This window comes from Lepidochelys kempii, chromosome 1 (genome assembly GCF_965140285.1).
Source record: "Lepidochelys kempii isolate rLepKem1 chromosome 1, rLepKem1.hap1, whole genome shotgun sequence".
NCBI lineage: Eukaryota > Metazoa > Chordata > Testudines > Cheloniidae > Lepidochelys > Lepidochelys kempii.
In genome coordinates this window covers 265,873,649-265,890,585 of record NC_136380.1, presented here as the reverse complement: position 1 = coordinate 265,890,585, position 16,937 = coordinate 265,873,649, and the positions used below count along the sequence as shown (strand labels likewise).

General features: G+C 43.6%; 1 protein-coding gene across 1 annotated transcript in view; it reads right to left on the bottom strand.

The window, feature by feature from the left end:
- SLC5A8 (solute carrier family 5 member 8) overlaps positions 1–16,937 on the bottom strand; it is a 42,565-nt gene that overhangs the window by 959 nt on the left and 24,669 nt on the right. The window contains exons 9-14 of the mRNA XM_073327397.2: positions 15,304–15,416; positions 13,774–13,841; positions 13,359–13,445; positions 11,736–11,947; positions 6,111–6,214; positions 3,571–3,656 (exon numbers count right to left, since the gene is read on the bottom strand). Coding sequence (XP_073183498.2) covers positions 3,571–3,656; positions 6,111–6,214; positions 11,736–11,947; positions 13,359–13,445; positions 13,774–13,841; positions 15,304–15,416 — 670 coding nt within the window. The remainder of the gene's footprint in view (positions 1–3,570; positions 3,657–6,110; positions 6,215–11,735; positions 11,948–13,358; positions 13,446–13,773; positions 13,842–15,303; positions 15,417–16,937) is intronic.

The following is a 16,937-nucleotide window of genomic DNA, read 5'->3' as shown; positions in this document are numbered from 1 at the left end:
CACTATGGCCCCTTTACATCATGCTGACTGCATGAAGGGGACTTGCATCAGATGTAAATTTCTCATTTAAATGTATAGATCAAGAGTCACTACATTTTTTTAAAAAAACTAGTTTCAACATTTTCAATTCATTTTAAAAAAACCCAAACAAACCCTTAATTCTGAGCAAGGAGAGTTTCCTATCAAGCTTTTCAAATAAGAAATAAAAGTTAAAAAGCAACCAGAGTCGCTATTCAAACACAGGGCCAGCACCATTGTTTTCCATATTGATTTAAAAGTTGTGGTGGGGTCAGTTAGACTTTAGCATGGAGAAAATACACTAACCAGCTATGCTTGCACAGAGCAATACTGGGATGGGTTTGTTTCTGGGTTGTCAGAGTGAAAAAGAAGAGCATGATTCTCCTATGAGGGCCTGATCCATCCAATGCTCATTGTAGTTGATGGGAGTCTCTCCGTTGACATTATGATGCTCTGAACTAGTCCGGTAGTGAATCAGGCGTAACTCCACTGAAGTCAAGAGAGTTTTAGTGATGTGAATGGGGGGAAGAATCAAGCCTGTAGTTGGGGATTTTAACTAGTAGGACAGAGCAAGCTGATGCACGTAGATGGAAGAGAAAGCATAAACTGATATACACTGCAACAGCTGGAATTTCTCTAGATATATGAGTAGGATGTGTGGGTTTAATCACATACTTTGCTATTGTCATTCAAAATGCATCTAACACTTGTTCCTGGCCTCAGAAGAATAGCTCCTGTATTCTTGTGTACCAACTTGTCATCACCACCAGGAGCTATTGTTCTTCTAATCCTGGTGCCTACCTGCATTTCATCAGTGAAAATCAGGGTTTACTGGTCTCCTTGCTTCAGAGAATGCATCTTCCTTACATCTAACTACACCTAAACAGAAATCTCCATTTGCCTAAACTGGCTCAGCCAAAATGGAAGGCACCCACATATTTTGCCTCAATAATTAGACAGTCTTTAATAGTAATCATTTCACCCACTCTCCACCCAGTTTCTGCTCTATGTAATAAGCCAGTTGTATCTGGATCCAAGTACTATGGCCAGCTAATCTGCGCGTATCAGCATTGGCATGCATTTGCACATTTGGTTCATGGCATTATGTCCTCATCTGGTGTAAAGCAGTGGAGCACCATTGCAGTCAGAGGAGCAGCGCTGATTTACACCAGCTGAGGGTCTGGTCCATTTTCTAGGTGGACAAATAACATGTAATGTATTAAAAAAAAACAACCCTACCTCTACTGTATATAGTTAGTAACATGAGGTTTTCATAAGGGGAAGAGTCTGCAAATTGGATCATCTTTGACAGATGCTTGCTACGTGGCACACCGCACTAGCCAATGGCTGCCTTAGCCATTCTTTCTAACTGAGTGTACTGAAAACATAGACCTTAGAGGTGACCTGCAGTTAATTTTTTTTTCATCTAAATGCTAAAGGCCGCATTGTGAGCCTGTTCCTCACACAGGTGAGCAGCTACTCTCATTGAGACTCCTCAGGGGAGTGAGCCCCACACTGGATAAAGGCTCCAGGCCAGACTCTCAGCTTGTGGCAATTGTTGTAGCTGCACTCAAGTCAATGGAGTTATGACAATTTAAAGCCTCTGAGGCTCTGGCCCTCCATGTTTAAGGGACGTATTTTAGAATGCTGCTCCCTGACTGCTGAAACTTTTCCTGGTTTATTTTAACACAAGGGGACGGACCACTACAGCATTGCCAAAGGCAGCTGCCAACAAGCTATATTTTTCCTTTAAGAAGTGTTGGCTCTTTAATAATCTAACTATATTTTTGAGCGGTTTAGCTCCAATCTATTCAATACTTTTTTCTTCCATTTTTTTCCCCTTTTCTTTTTTGAATGGAGGTGTGTGTAATGTGGATCCACAGGCTGGGAAATTTTTCCCCTCAAACTGTAGCTGGTCTAATGACCAATATCAGAAATAAGCTCGAGAACAGATTTACAAAACAAGAAAGCTTTGCTGAAGTGCAAAGGCACCACTGGCCCTCATTTTATGAGGCTAGCTAGGGAGCGCTCGGTTATTCTCTCTAATCTGCTGACCCAAAGCCCAATACTACCTGCTACTGTAGCCATAAATAGCTGCCTTGTCTATGCCAGCTACCTAATCCTGATATACCTTGTGCACAGCTGCTGCCTTAAATGAAATAGTCATATCAGAAAGCATCAGTGTCTCCTACTGGATCAGCCATTCATATGGGTTGGGGGGCATGAGGTGAGGGGGAGAGAAGTGAAAAAAATGTAGCCCCCTGGGGGAAGCTCTTGCTTTTCTGTCACATTATTGCCTCTTAAGATGTGCTTATGCTATTGTCTGCCTTGTGTGACACAGAGCCAGACAGGATTACACAGCTAGCAGGCTAATTGACCCAAAGTCAACCTTTGGAGAGATATAGATAGATAATGCTGTGTTTTTTGTGTATTTACATATATATTGTTAGAGGTTAATGAACAGTTCCTGTCTATTGCTGTATTCTGTTAATTCAGAGATCAAAAGAAGACGTTAACATTTAAATGAATTGTATACGTATTAATATCACTGTCTGAATTTCTCTTTGAAGTTTGTGATAAATCACATGTAAATGGCTGGAGATAGGCAATGCCTTATGTTAATCCATGTATCTAATTACCGGTGATGTTTAGGAAATAGGAAGTTACTTCAGAGACACTATGGTTCACCCAAGGACTGTATGCTGACAAGAGGCTTCCCCGGGAACATTCTAAAGGTGTCTTGGGACCCTTTCATCTCAAATCTGCTTATGCTTCATCGGGAGAAGCTTGAGCCACAAGATTGATGTCTCCAGTTCCATTCTGGATCACCCTGATATTGAACATTGGACTAAACCTATGGACTAATTCTGAAAGAACTCTTTGCAACTCTAAAGCTCCCCAGCTCTGCTATGAAACTGACCTAAGTTCACATATGTACGTATAGTGATCTTTTAACCAATAACTCTCTTTTTTAATAAATTTTACTTTAGTTAATAAGAATTAGCTGTAAGTGTGTATTTGGGTAAGATCTAAAATATTCATTAACCTGGTGGGTAATGTGTCCGATCCTTTGGGATTGGTAAAACTTTTTTATATGATGAACAAGATTTTCAGTAATCCTCATAATATTTGACTTGGCTGTCTGGGTTGACAAAGACTGGGTTGCTTTAATGGAACTGTGTTGTTGGCTTCTGGGTAACCAATAAGGTATTGTAGAAGCTGTTTTGTTGCTGGCTTGGTGAATCTAAGTATTAGAATAATCACCAGTCTTTGTGATTGTCTGCCCCATTCTTTGCAGTTTGCCCTAACTGAGCAATGTCAGTGTGGCCCCCCTGGGATCCCAGTCACATCTTGCATGTTTGGAGTGACCAATACTGAATTGTACAGAGGAAGAAACTGAAAGGACAGGGTCTGGATCAAAGAGTGGATGAACACTGAAACCATTTCTTTAGAAAAAGTAACACCCCCACCCTGGTGTATTTGTCTCTGTTACCCAGGAGGACAGATTGCTTGAAGGAGGCAAACTAGAATGATACACATAACTATACTTACTGTCTTGGGTTTAGAAAATGAGAAGTTGGACAGTATGTCCTCTTTGGTCAGCAAGAATTTACGATCTATGTTCTGCTTTATTCCTCCTGCAAAATACCCACAGTGTTAAATTCTTTATCAACTGTTTTTAACAAGATAATCCTATTCAACTGATAACGGTACATCAGACGTCAGCTACCTGCTGTGTCCAGCCTTCCCACACACTTTGTCTTAAAGGACTATTGTCATGATGTGAACAGGGCCCATCCTAGACCAGATGACACCCTAGGCAAGGTGCATCTTCGGCGCCCTCTCCCCCTCCATTTGTTAAACTTTTGAATACTGTGACAGGGTCAGGCCAGATGGCTACAGGAGAGTGATAGAAGGCAGATATATTAGCCGCAGGTTAAGTAGGTCCCTTTTCCCTGGGTAAGGTAACAGGGAAGATTCCAGAACAATCAGGAACTTTCTGGAAACAATTAAGGCAGACAGGCTGATTAGAACACCTGCAGCCAATCAAGAAGCTGCTAAAATCAATTAAGACAGGCAGGCTAATCAGGGCACCTGGGTTTAGAAAGGAGCTCACTTCAGTTTGTGGTGCGCATCTGAGGAGCTGGGAGCAAGAGGTGCAAGAAGCTGAGAGTGAGAAGGCATACTACTGGAAGACTGAGAAGTACAAGCGTTATCAGACATCAGGAGGAAGGTCCTGTGGTGAGAATAAAGAAGGTATTGGGAGGAGGCCATGGGGAAGTAGCCCAGGGAATTGTAGCTGTCACGTAGCTGTTACAGGAGCCACTGTAGACAGCTGCAATCCACAGGGCCCTGGGCTGGAACCCAGAGTAGAGAGTGAGCCCGGGTTCCCCCCATCCCTCCATCCCCCCAACTCCCTACTTGATACTGGAGGAGTTGACCTGGACTGTGGTTTCCACCAGAGGGGAAGATCTCTGTCCTGTTCCCTGATCCACTAGGTGGATCAGCAGAGACTGCAGGGATTGTTCTTCCTTTTCCCCATGCTGGCCAGTGATGAGGCTAACTGAGTAAATGGCATATTTGAGCCACAGAAGTGGCCAAACTGCGGGCTGTTGTGAACCTCTGAGGCAAGCAAATCCACCAATAAGCGCAGGACCCACCAAAGCAGAGGAGGAACTTTGTCACAATACCTTATTTTTTATTGAATTTAAAGCCCATTTCATGACTTTAATGCAAAGTTTGTATGCATGATTTATCCCTGTCATGATAGGGATATGCAAATGTATGCAAATTTATCCATGTCATCCCTGAAGATGATAAATTTGCACTCCAGGATCTGTAAATGTGTATTTATTCATGCCATGTATAAGCTAGTCTGGAAGGTTCCACAAGATTTTACAAAGGTCCAAAACATTCTAGGAGGATAGTGAAAAATGAATCCATGTACGGAACACATGAAACATTTTACTTCAAACATTTTATTTTCCCTTTTGGTTACTAACAACACAAACAGCACCCTGAGCCTGATGCCACCCAAGCCCAGTACTCCAGGCAGTTGCCTGGGTCACCTGCCCCTAAATCCAGCCCTGGATGTGAAGCATTGAGGAGGAAGTAGAGGAAGGAAAATGAGAGAACTCCTGGGAGCTCCAGAAAGAGTTTGAGGAATTCTAGAGTAAAGAAACCAATGACGATGTGCCTTATTCTCCTCCGCTTCTACATGCAGTGAGTCTAATGGAAACCATCCTGTTCACTATGTTTTAGTATGTGTGGCCTTAGTGGTGAGCTGAGCATGCAGGGTTCAGGTCTAGATTAGTTTTAGGTTAGAAGTTAGATTGAATCAGGTCTACGATCCAACTGCTCTCACTGGCCTGAAATGTTGAGAGATCAGCTGCACTTTTGTGGGTTTTTTCTACCGCATCCAAATTGGATAATAGCCTCATTTTGGATTTTCCTGGAACCAAAATCAGAGGGTTGGGTTGGGATCTCGGGGTTCAGATCCCAACTGTCATGCCTACTCTTAGGGTCTTGGTAATTTGCAGCAATCTATTTCACTAGACTTTTCCTTGGGCAGCTGACATGGCTTTACACCATGAACCCTTCCTTGGGAGCATGGCTTGGCAAGCATAGTGAAAATGGGCACTGGGCATGCTCAGTAAGCACATTTTGAATGCTTTTAACTCACTCAAAGCAAAACCACTACTAACCTCTGGGAGAAGGAAAGATGCTTCTCCTGAGGCCGGGCTATCTCCATGCTGGATGGCAGCTCTGAAGCCTCAGCCCCAGCTCAGGTTTAATGCAATGGGTAAATGGATTTTTTTCGCCCCAGTCTCCTCAGGTTCAAAAACTGCTGATGTTACTACCTCACAATTCAAAGGAGAAAGAAATGCACCCTTTGGACAGAGACCATGTCTGGAAAATTTCAGGCCAAAAGATAAAGGTTCTAGAAAGCTGTGAGTGAATGAAACCAGAGAGTGCACGCTCAACCAGAGCGGTCACTGAGACTTCTCGTAATAGGGACGGTTCCATGTGTGTGCACGTTAATGTGGAAAACAACATATAGTTGTGTTAAACCAAAACTCTGGAAAAAGTACCTGTTAAGAGGCTGACAATCATTCCCAAAAGTACTGTGACCAGGGTCCCAAGTGTGCTGAAGTACAGATACGACAAGGAATACCAATAATCAGCCAGGACAGGTCTAGGAAAAGTGGGGGAAACATTTTGTTAGAATCTTCTTCAAAATTCAGACAACCTGAAAATGCATAAAACTAGGCACTAAGTCAGTAAATATAAGGAACGTTCTGTGCTAAAAAAATAATGTGTCTCATGCTACTCTCCGGTAGAGAAACCCACCTGGCACTCAAACTCTGAGGTAAAACTGGCAGTATCAGGCCAGTATGGTGGGTGAATGGGCCATGGCCAGTAAAATCACATGAGCCCGTTCCTCCCCTAGGAATTCTGGCCAGAACTGAAGAGTCTGGCCATAGGCGGCGTGTGGGTCTTTCCTTTGGAGAGGCTACGGAGCACTGGAAGCTCCCTAGAAGTGTGGGGGGGGGGCACTGGCACCCAGAACGCGGCCCTGTCTCTGGTTGGCCTCTTCCCCCAAGGCCCTGCCCTCACTCCGCTATGCTCTGCTGAGTGGTGCCTCACTGCCCCCCCCACCACTCCTCCAGCTCCTTACTGCCCCCAACCCCTCGTCACCTGGGCTCCTCACTGCCCCCTCCCCCGGGCTCATTGTTGTCCCACCACGCCCCTCAGGGTTCAGTCCCACCCTGGGAGGCGAAGGGGAGAGGCCCGTGCTGCAGCTGGGGGAGGCAGGGTGGCTCAGGGGTGTGGCTGCCCAGGGTTAAGCCGAAGCTGGCCCTCGGGAGGCAGGAGCTCCAGGGCCACTGCCGCTTCCCCTTGCAGCACAGATGGTGGCATGGCTCATTCGGCTCCCACCGCTGAGGGGCACCGGGCTCCAACTGAGCCAGAGAAGCGCCACCCAGTTCTCTCCAGGCTACACCAACGGCGTGCCAGCCCTGTGGCTCTCTTGGGGAGGGGGGTGGTGTCCCTGGTGTCTTAGGCATGGACTGCGCCATCACTTCTGCAGATCTCTTATTATCGATGGTGCTGTGCACTAAATCTCAGTTAACCAGGGTCCAGTCAACTAGGTTTCAGCTCTCTGCTTTCAGGGCTTTGTGCTACAAAGCAGCAGCAACAAACCACCATTTTGATCCCCTTTGCAACATGCCACAGAGAGAAGCACGTGGTCTGGACCAACGTCTTTAAGCACGTATGGCTTTGTTCTGATGGCCATAGAAACGTGACTGCCTGGCGCCTACTTGGCACTTAAATTTACACTGATGACCATTTAAATTTGCTGAAACTGAAACTTTGTTTTTCATTTTAGAAACGGTAACAAATTATCCACTGTTACTCTAAGTAGTTGCTTGAAGCAGAACAGATATACTGCAGAACCTACTAAACGCAAGTGCTTTGGGGTCTAAGGTTTGTTTGATCTTATATGTAACATCCCACCCCTCATGCTGGTGAATCAGTACATAGACACAGGAACGCGGGAGCAGTGATCCGTCTAATCAGGTATCCAGCTGCTTCAGGGAAAGGCCTGGGAAACTCCCAATTCACCTAACCATGCAATACTACACCAGCTAAGGGGAACTTTTTCCTAAGGATACCCAGCTGCTGACCCAGTTATGTCCTGAGACATAAGAATTGACAGCCCTTAGAATTTTTAATCTAAGCATTGTCTTTTAATCTAATTTAATCGAGCTGCTACGTCTTGTTCTTGGGGGGGGAGGGGTTGTTCTGTTTTGACTGTATGACATAATACAATGTAAGATAATATAACAATCGCAGAGGAAAAATACCCCAGCATTTCACCCAGTTGCACTTCACTCTTATGGTTTTGCAGAACGTGGCTAGTTACTTCCGCATAGATATGATGCTGTTGGGTAAACTGTTGCTGGAAGATTCACTGAAAACTCTTAATCACCCTCAAGGTTTAACCTGCTTAGATAGTAAAACAGCAGCAACCCTGACAGTATGAAATAAACACAAATCCCCTTTGCCTATCCACACTGCAGCAACAAAACTAGTTCCCAATAAGGCACATGTAACTGTAGAACTCTACAGTACTGATCCAATGCCCACTGACTTCCAGGGGGTTCGATAAGCACCCCCCAGTAGGAGAAAACACAAAATGCTGTAAACAAAAGAAAAAGAGGCCTGTGATCTGGCCGACCAAAAAGGGAAACCTGCATACCCTACAGCAGACCCAGGATGACCAAGGAGACACCTCATCACAAGAAGAAGAGCCACTCCACGTTTTGTCTTTGGCAGTGGGCTCACATGAATACTGGGTAACCCCGTTGTTGGACGGCAAACCTATACGCATGGATACCAGTGCAGCCGTCTCGCTGGTCTCTGAGTCTGTGTATAAAGAAAAGCTACAGCATCTTCTGCTTTAAACAACAAAAACAATTCTGAAGACGTATACGGGAGAAGCTGTGCCCATGTTGGGCACTATTGATGTTAAGGTGGAGCTCAATGAACAGGCTGCTAAATTGCCACTGTTTGTGGTGAGAGGTAATTACCCAGCCTTAATGGGTAGATCTTGGCTTAGGAAGATCCAGCTGAACTGGGCAGAAGAGCACCAAATGACTAAAGAAGAAACCAGTCTGCCTGCTATACTAAGGAAACATACTGCTGTTTTTGGAGAGGATCTGGGAAGTATGAAGGGAATCACTGTGACATTGAACATTAAACCTGACAGTCAACCAAAATATCTGAAAGCCAGAACTGTGCCATATGCCATCAGGCCGAAGGTTGAAGCAGACCTGGAGCACCTGGTCACAAATGGAATCCTAATACCAGTTATCCATAGCCAATGAGCATCTCCAATTGTTCCAATAGTGAAGAAAGATGCCTCCCTCTGGATTTGTGGTGATTTTAAAGTCACTGTCAACCCAGTGTTGAGTGCAGAGCAATACCCGCTTCCCCACATCGATGACCTCTTTGCAGGCCTGGCTGGGGGACAAAAGTTCAGTAAGATTGATCTGAGCCAAGTGTATTTACAGATGCACATTGATGAAAAGTCCCCAGAACTGTTGACTATTATCGGCATAAGGGGCTTTATCGATACTGTCGCCTACCCTTCGGAATAACGTCAGCTCCCGCCCTGTTCCAGAGGGCTATGGACCAGATCTTGTGTGGCTTGCCAGGAGTCCAGTGCTATCTGGATGATATCTTGGTCACTGGAAGGAATGAGGAGGATCACCTAAAGAATTTAGAGGCTACCCTAGAAAGACTGGAAGGGTATGGCCTATGAGTCCATGAAGACAAGTATGAATTCTTCCAGCCCTCTGTTGAATATTTGGGACACATCATTGATGCTACAGGTCTTTGTAAGACCCCTGCAAAAGTTAAGGCTATTGTGGAGGCTACCCCTCCTCGAAACGTTAGCCAGCTTTGCTCGTTTCTAGGACTATTGAACTATTATGGAAAGTTCATCTCACAGTTAGCCACACTGCTAAAACCACTTCACGAACTCCTTGGGCAGAACAAGGCCTGGAAGTGGACTGAAGCCTGGGAGGTTGCATTTAACAAAGCTAAGGATGCACTGCTAAATTCTGAAGTCCTGATGCACTTTGATCCATCCTTACCCCTACAGTTGGCCTGCGATGCATCCCCTTATGGAGTGGGAGCAGTCGTGTCACACATTATGCCTTCGGGAGAAGAGAGACCTATTGCTTTTGCGTCATGCACTCTAAACAAAGCAGAAACTAACTATGCCCAAATCAAATGTGAGACATTGGGAGTCGTTTTCGGAATTCAGAAATTTCATCAGTACCTGTTCGGATGGAAGTTTACTCTTCTCACAGACCATCGACCCCTGACTTCAATTTTTGGACCCCACACAGGCATTCCCCCATTAGCTCCTAGTCATATGCAACATTGGGCATTGTTGCTTTCTGCGCACACATATGAAATCAAATATTGGAAATCCACTCTGCACGGCAATGCGGATGATCTCTCAAGGCTGCCTTTGCCAGTCAAACATCAAGATATTGCCCAGAAGGAAATCTGTCTCTTTGAACAGGTAGAGAATACACCTATCACCACTACTCAGGTAAAGAAGGCAAATCGAGTTGACCCAGTATTGTCCCATGTTATGGACCTGGTGGTGCATGGAACATCTCTCCGAACCTCTCCGGTCTCACCCAACCTTGTTACCTACATGTCCAGGAGGACAGAGTTATCGATCCAATCTGGTTGTTTGTTGTGGGGGAGATGCGTCATTATCCCACCACCACTGAGATCACAGATGTTAGATCAGCTACATTCTGGTCACTGTGGAATAGTGCGCCTGAAGGAAATTGCACAAAGCTATTTTTGGTGGCCTGGATTGGACAGTGCTATTGAAAAGAAGGCAAGAGCTTGTATGTCATGTCAGGGTGTGAGGAATGCACCCCAGTGAGCACCCCTACACCCATGGGACTGGCCTGAAAACCTGTGAAAATGCTGGCCCCCTTGAAAGAAGCAAGTTCTTGGTGGTGGTAGATGCCCATTCTAAATGGCCAGAAGTCTCTATAATGGAGTCCACTACTGCAGAGAGTACCATCCAAAAACTGTGAGGACTCTTTAGTCATTTCGTCTGCCAGAACAACTTGTGAGTGACAACGGACCACAGTTCATCTCTCAAGAGTTTCAAAATTTTATGAAGGCAGATGGGATACACCACATCACTTCAGCACCATATCATTCATCCACCAATGGATTAGCCGAAAGATTCGTGCAGACAATGAAACAAGCTTTGAAATTGGCAAGGGGACAATTATCCATTCAAAAGCATCTGGACACCTTCTTACTATCCTACAGAAACACACCTCATGCTATGACCAAGGCATCCCCGGCCTTTCTAATGATGGGATGACAGCTGCGCACTTGCTTTGATCTGCTGAAACTTTCTGAACCCCAACAAATTGTGCAACGTCAGCAGCAAGATCAAGTCAACAGGCATGCACCCAGAGCAAGAGGCCGAACCTTTAGCCTGGGACATCCGGTTTTGGCTCGGAATTATAATTCTGGAGCTAAATGGGTCCCTGCCACTGTCATCGCTCAAACAGGGCCTGTTTCCTACACAGTCCGGACTGCAGAGGATCTCGACTGGCGGTGACATGTAGATCAGCTGCTGCCAGGTCATACCAGTCCTCAGGACATATCTTCAGTTGAGTTGCCTGACTTCACCACTTCCGCTGAGACACCGAATCAAGAGTCACCTGTTCCTGACTTTTCCCCTCCATTTCTGCCGGTGGCAGAGATACCCCTCTGCCCAACACGAGCTTATACCACATCCTCACCCATTCGCCCTCCAAACCCTGAGCCCATTGTCAGGCCCGCGCCCAAGACACTTTCAGGTGCACCAACACCAGAAGTCCACCATAATCCAGCTAGAGGCAGAAGGCCTCCTCAATGGCTGGATTTTTAGTGAGGGCAAACCCATGGTTACAGGGCAAAATAATCCCTGGGGTTTAGCCGGGAAGGGAGGCAGTCTATCCTTCTCTAGTTTAGTGTTTGTTTTATTTAGGGGACGTTCTAATTAAGGGGGGAAGGAATATATTGTGTATTTGGTTGTCGTGGTAATAGAATCTTGTACAGATGGTCACAACATTTTAAATCAAGGACTGGTGCACTATGTGGCCGATTTTGTTATATACCTTTCAGTGCCTTGCAGACGTACAAGGGTTGTTAAAGTTGGCATTTCGGTTGTTGTAGTCCAGTTGCTTCCTGTTCCTGGGCTGCCTATATCACAGCCGATAGTTGTGAGGTTTAATGGCATAGTTCTCTCAGGGAGTGGAGGGTAAATCTGAGCCCCAATGCCAACCCAGAGTGAAACAGTAAAGCCCCCAATAAGACCTACAAATGCACCCTGTAAAACAAAGTAAAATCGGATTGAAATGTAAAGCAAAAAAACCCAAGAGGGTTGACAAAGAAAAACACTGTCAAGATTTTTCAGAACTGGGTGGCCTAATTTTCAAAAATGACTTAAATGGGAGCTGTTGGAAGGTGCTCAACACTTGAAAACGAGGCCACTTAATCAGATGGCTAAGTATGGGCTTGAGTCTAACTTTAGGCGCTAAGGTCTGAAATTCTTGGCCCGTGATTTTTTTAAACAACTTCGATCAGGTAGAAACTATGAAGGCAGAAGCCTTTTTTTTTTTAGATTTTATTTTATTTTGTTTTGCTATTTTATTTGAATAGGCTGTCCTAACACCTTGGAGCAGGTACATTGTGAATTTTGTGCATGTGTTTTCCCCCCAATATTCTGTCTGCAATAGGAGGAATTGCTTTAGAGCAAACACTTTTACCTTTTCTAAAGATAGGAACTCTCTTCAAGATCTGAACAATTAATTAAACTCTGATTTAGCTGCAGCCAGTTATAATAGCAATCCAAGCTGCTAGAGCCTATACACTAGCATGCCTACCTCTTTTAAAAACAGTCTCATTTTTTTTAGAAAATGTCCCCAAGGACTAACTAAGAATTTAATTGGGATTTAAGTACTGTGTAGACCTTGCCCTGGTTCTCTGAACAGGGATGAATCTCACTCATAATTCATTGCAGACCACAGAGATATTACAAATACAAAAGTTAACAATATTTGATTTAGACTCTTATCGACTATGGTGCTGTGCACTAACTCTCAGCTCACATGTGTCCAGAGAACTAAATTTCACCTCTCTCCTGCTCTCAAGGCTTCTTGCTACAAACACCAAAATGTTAGACTTTATAAACTCTGGAGAACACCTCTGTTTTTAGAGTGTCATAATGTAGGAATGCCTTGGGCAATTCATTTTGACTCATAGGTAATATGTACCTTGGCCTCAGATCTAAGGGGTGGGGGGGTGTGTGTGTTTTAGATGAGAGTGGCCAAAACAGGCTTATAATGGAAATTCAATTTGCAGCCATAATTATGAAGTAAATGTCATCAGGCCACAAACTAACAACACACTGCTCTTGTTAGACTGTTTACAGCACATCAGTACTGATTCTGCAGCATTGTGCAAAGACAAATCACTGCTTTAGCCATAGGGAACAAGGAGAAAATAAGTGATTAGTGAATCTTTCCATTTTTAACTATATTTTTTTCAGACTAAAATACTGGCTTTATTGCCTAACTATTGGGGTAAGAGGATGTGGCGGGGAGGGGGTATGTATGAAAAATGCCAATCTAAAACATCTCCCATGATGCCTAAAACAAATTATTGCAGGGAGGGGAGCGAAATGATCCCCAAAATGCCTATTGTATTTCGCAACCGCAAGACACACAGCTTATACTTACGATGGGGTTTGCAAAGGGCGAGAGGATTCCCAAAGAAAACAGTCCTAAAAGAGGGCCACCAACCATACCAAAAATACTGAGAGCTGCCTGAGGAAGAAAACAAAGTCTTATATCAAGTATCACACAGCAAAGCCAAAACCTGCAACATGATGCCATGGGGGAGGGGAAGGAAATGAAATATCTGCAATTAGGGATTCAAGCTGGCTCTGGGCCAGATCCTCAGCTGGAATAAACTGGTGTAGCTCCATTGTTGAATTACCTCAAATTACACCAGCTCAGGATTCAGTCCTAGAATTTCCAAGGTAAATACTCATTAAAGGATAAAAGTTAATCACTTAATAGTAGCCAGTGATTGTTCTTTTCAATAATTTCTTCTAGTTCATGAAACAGAGGTGAAAAGCAATTAAACATGCACCTGTAACAAACCGCCCAGAAGGGATGCCAGAGCGGCCATGGCAATGCACACGCCTCCATAAAAAAGACCTGAATGGGTGAGAAAGACAAATGTATCAATTTAAATCTCTACAGTTAAGTTTCCTTCCAATCTAATACTACTGCTGACAAAGCCAAAAATACATGGCAGTTAGGATGGTCTCTGAGAATGGTCAAACCAACAAAAGACCAGGCACTTTATTACCTCAGGAGGGGATCGCGCAAACATGACAAATCCTTTTACAATATGTGGTCACTGAAGATTAGTTGAAAGATTAAATCTTAAAAAGAAGTTGGGATGAGTAGGGGATAATACGCACAGCAAGAATCAATTACATTCCTGCTCTAATCCTTTGCACCAACACTTTTTATTTATTTGAAGAACAGATCTTCCGTCTGACCTGAGTTTTGTTCCAGTGAAAACACTTTTAGATTATTGGAGTTCCATGGCTAAGAATTTCCCATACTGCCAGGAGATAGGCAGCCTAAGCAAATGAAGTCCCTCTTCCTCCCAGGGTCCCTAATGCTGGATGAACACTTTAGTTACATCCACCACTCACAAAGCTCTAATTTACAGCTACAGTGGGGACACATTAATCCCAGTGCTTAATATGAGAGGTCAGGCAACTATCCAAGTTCAGACCTGTGAGCCTCCATTCCCATAGCAAACAAAAGCTGGCATTAAAAGTTATTAATAGTGCTTAAGAAACTACATTCTCAGGTGACAATGCTGTTGTAACACCCCTCACGGCTCTGGTGTGCTCACTGGCAGGGTGTGGTCTCTTGCTCGGGAATACAATGAAGTAATTGGCTGTACTCTTCTATCCCTTACTAACCTTATTACAGTAAGAGACATGTTTATTTTTCCCAGCGAACTACCTGGGGCACTGTGGGCCATATCTTCCACTGATGGCAACTGATGTAGCTAGCAAAGAAATCAATGGAGCGTCACAGATTTAAACCAGCTGAGGATCTGGTCCTGTATGTTCAACTCAAAATTCTGAGATTGGTTGCTTGGAGGCATTAAACAGATTGAGGGCTTCAGGGTGTATTGTAGCGGTCGTGAACCCTCACATTTTCTAGAAGGAGAGTGCGATGCCGTACATTTCCCCAGCCATGTACCCTGCCAAATAATTCCATGTTCAAGTGGCTGATCACAAAATTCTATCCCATGCACCTGCCTTCTGACTGATGGAATGAAAAATAACGCCATTTCAACCCAAACCCTTTGGGTCTTTTGTATTAGGAATCTAGATTGAACAAGACTACAATATAACTTTACTGCTTAAAGATCAAACAAGATGCCCTTTTCCATGCTCACTTTAAATAGCTGCGCCCCTTCTCCCCCACAGCTGAAAACTCTTGGCCTGATTCTGATTTCGCACAGGTTTCATACTGGTGTAATGCCATTGACTTTAATGAAGTTACTCCTGATTTATACCTTTATAAGTGAGATCTAAACCAAGCCCTCCTTCTTTATGACGAAAGTAGAAAATATCCCTCACAAACTTACTCATCCCCTTGGAAATCCAAGCTAGTTTCTTTTCAGAGAGGGAGCTGAAGTAAGGTTTAATGAGATCCTCAACAGTTACAGCTGCTAAAGCATTGATGCTGGAGGACACTGTGCTGCAGATGACAGAATTTGAAACATTTTTGTTTATTAGGAACTGAGATTACAAACACTTAATAATCGAGATAATGGCAGAGAGATACTGTCTGCAACAATGTCAGAGACCTTATGTGGCTGTAACTACGATACATATTGAAATTATTATTACTAATGGAAAAAAATTTGACAGCACTATCTGTTACATTTTGCAATTGCTTAAAATATTTGTTCTCATAGAGGATAATGCATGTTTTAAGAAAAAGAAGCAACCAGATAAATGAGTGGAAGAAAATTTAACATATGTTGCTATAGATCAAAGGATGACTGGTATTTTAAAACCGTTTTTGAATTCATTAATATGTATCGCATCCTTTGGGCTAGGTACATGTACATCATATGGCATTTCATTGACTATTTTGGATGCACTCTCCAGGCTCAGACCAAAACTCAGAGCCTAAAGCTAGGATCCTAAATCCATATTTAAATAAGTGGGTTGGTTTTCATATGTCAGTAATAACTGCTGTGCACCAACACTTTTGAAAATCAGCTGCTTTTTAAAGAGCCTAGATGTGGATTTAGGAGCCTAATTTTGGGCACATATTTCTGAAAAATCTTGGCCTAAATCTTAAAAATGACATGCCTGTATTGTGGCTGGAAAATGAGTATGCCGCGGTGCAGACCACAGCACACACAAAATACGCATCTCCGCACACTTAATGGTTAATTATGAGCTCCAGTGAGCATCTGATAGACTCCAAGGGAACCACTTGTCCCAAACACTTGAAACATCAGCCCCTCTCTCCTGAAAGCAGATCTAGCTACTACTGAATAACTCTGAACATCCTGGATCATATAGAATAGTATCAGACACATTTTCCTTACAGAGAAACATGCCACAATGCCTACTATTTCCCTTCTCTTTAATATTCCGGTGGCACCACCGGTGGCCAAAGTCTGACAAGATTAACTAATTAACAGAATTCAAGTAGAACACCAGAGTTACAATAATAATTTGCACTTCTGCAACCCCTTCCATTTAAGGATTTTAAAGCACTTTACAAACATGAATTTATTAAGGTGAGAAAGTATTATTTTATTCTTCCCCATCTAGTCCAGTATCTGGCCTCTTGTAGTGGCCCAGTCACTGTGCTTCTCAGGAAGGGCAAAATGCCAATCACCTAAAATCCACAGTCTGTGCAGTATCAGACATTTTTATACATTACTCTCACAAGCAATCAGCTTGCACCCCAAAGTGTGAAAATGTATTGCCCTTATCATCATGTTTACTTACATATCTACAAATATTAAGAGTCAAAAAATTATTCAACCACAGCATTATAACAGTTGCTCTGGGTATGACTGCTATAGATAAGGTTGTTAACCATTTCCATTCTAATCCCTGATTTTTGCACACTCAAGATTATCCAAAATGTTCACATTAAGGACTGAAATTTTCCGTGCTTGGTCGCTGCCAGAAAGTATACAACTTTGGAAACTTGAAGCAAAAATCTTTTCAGTTGTTTTTCAATTATCAGAAG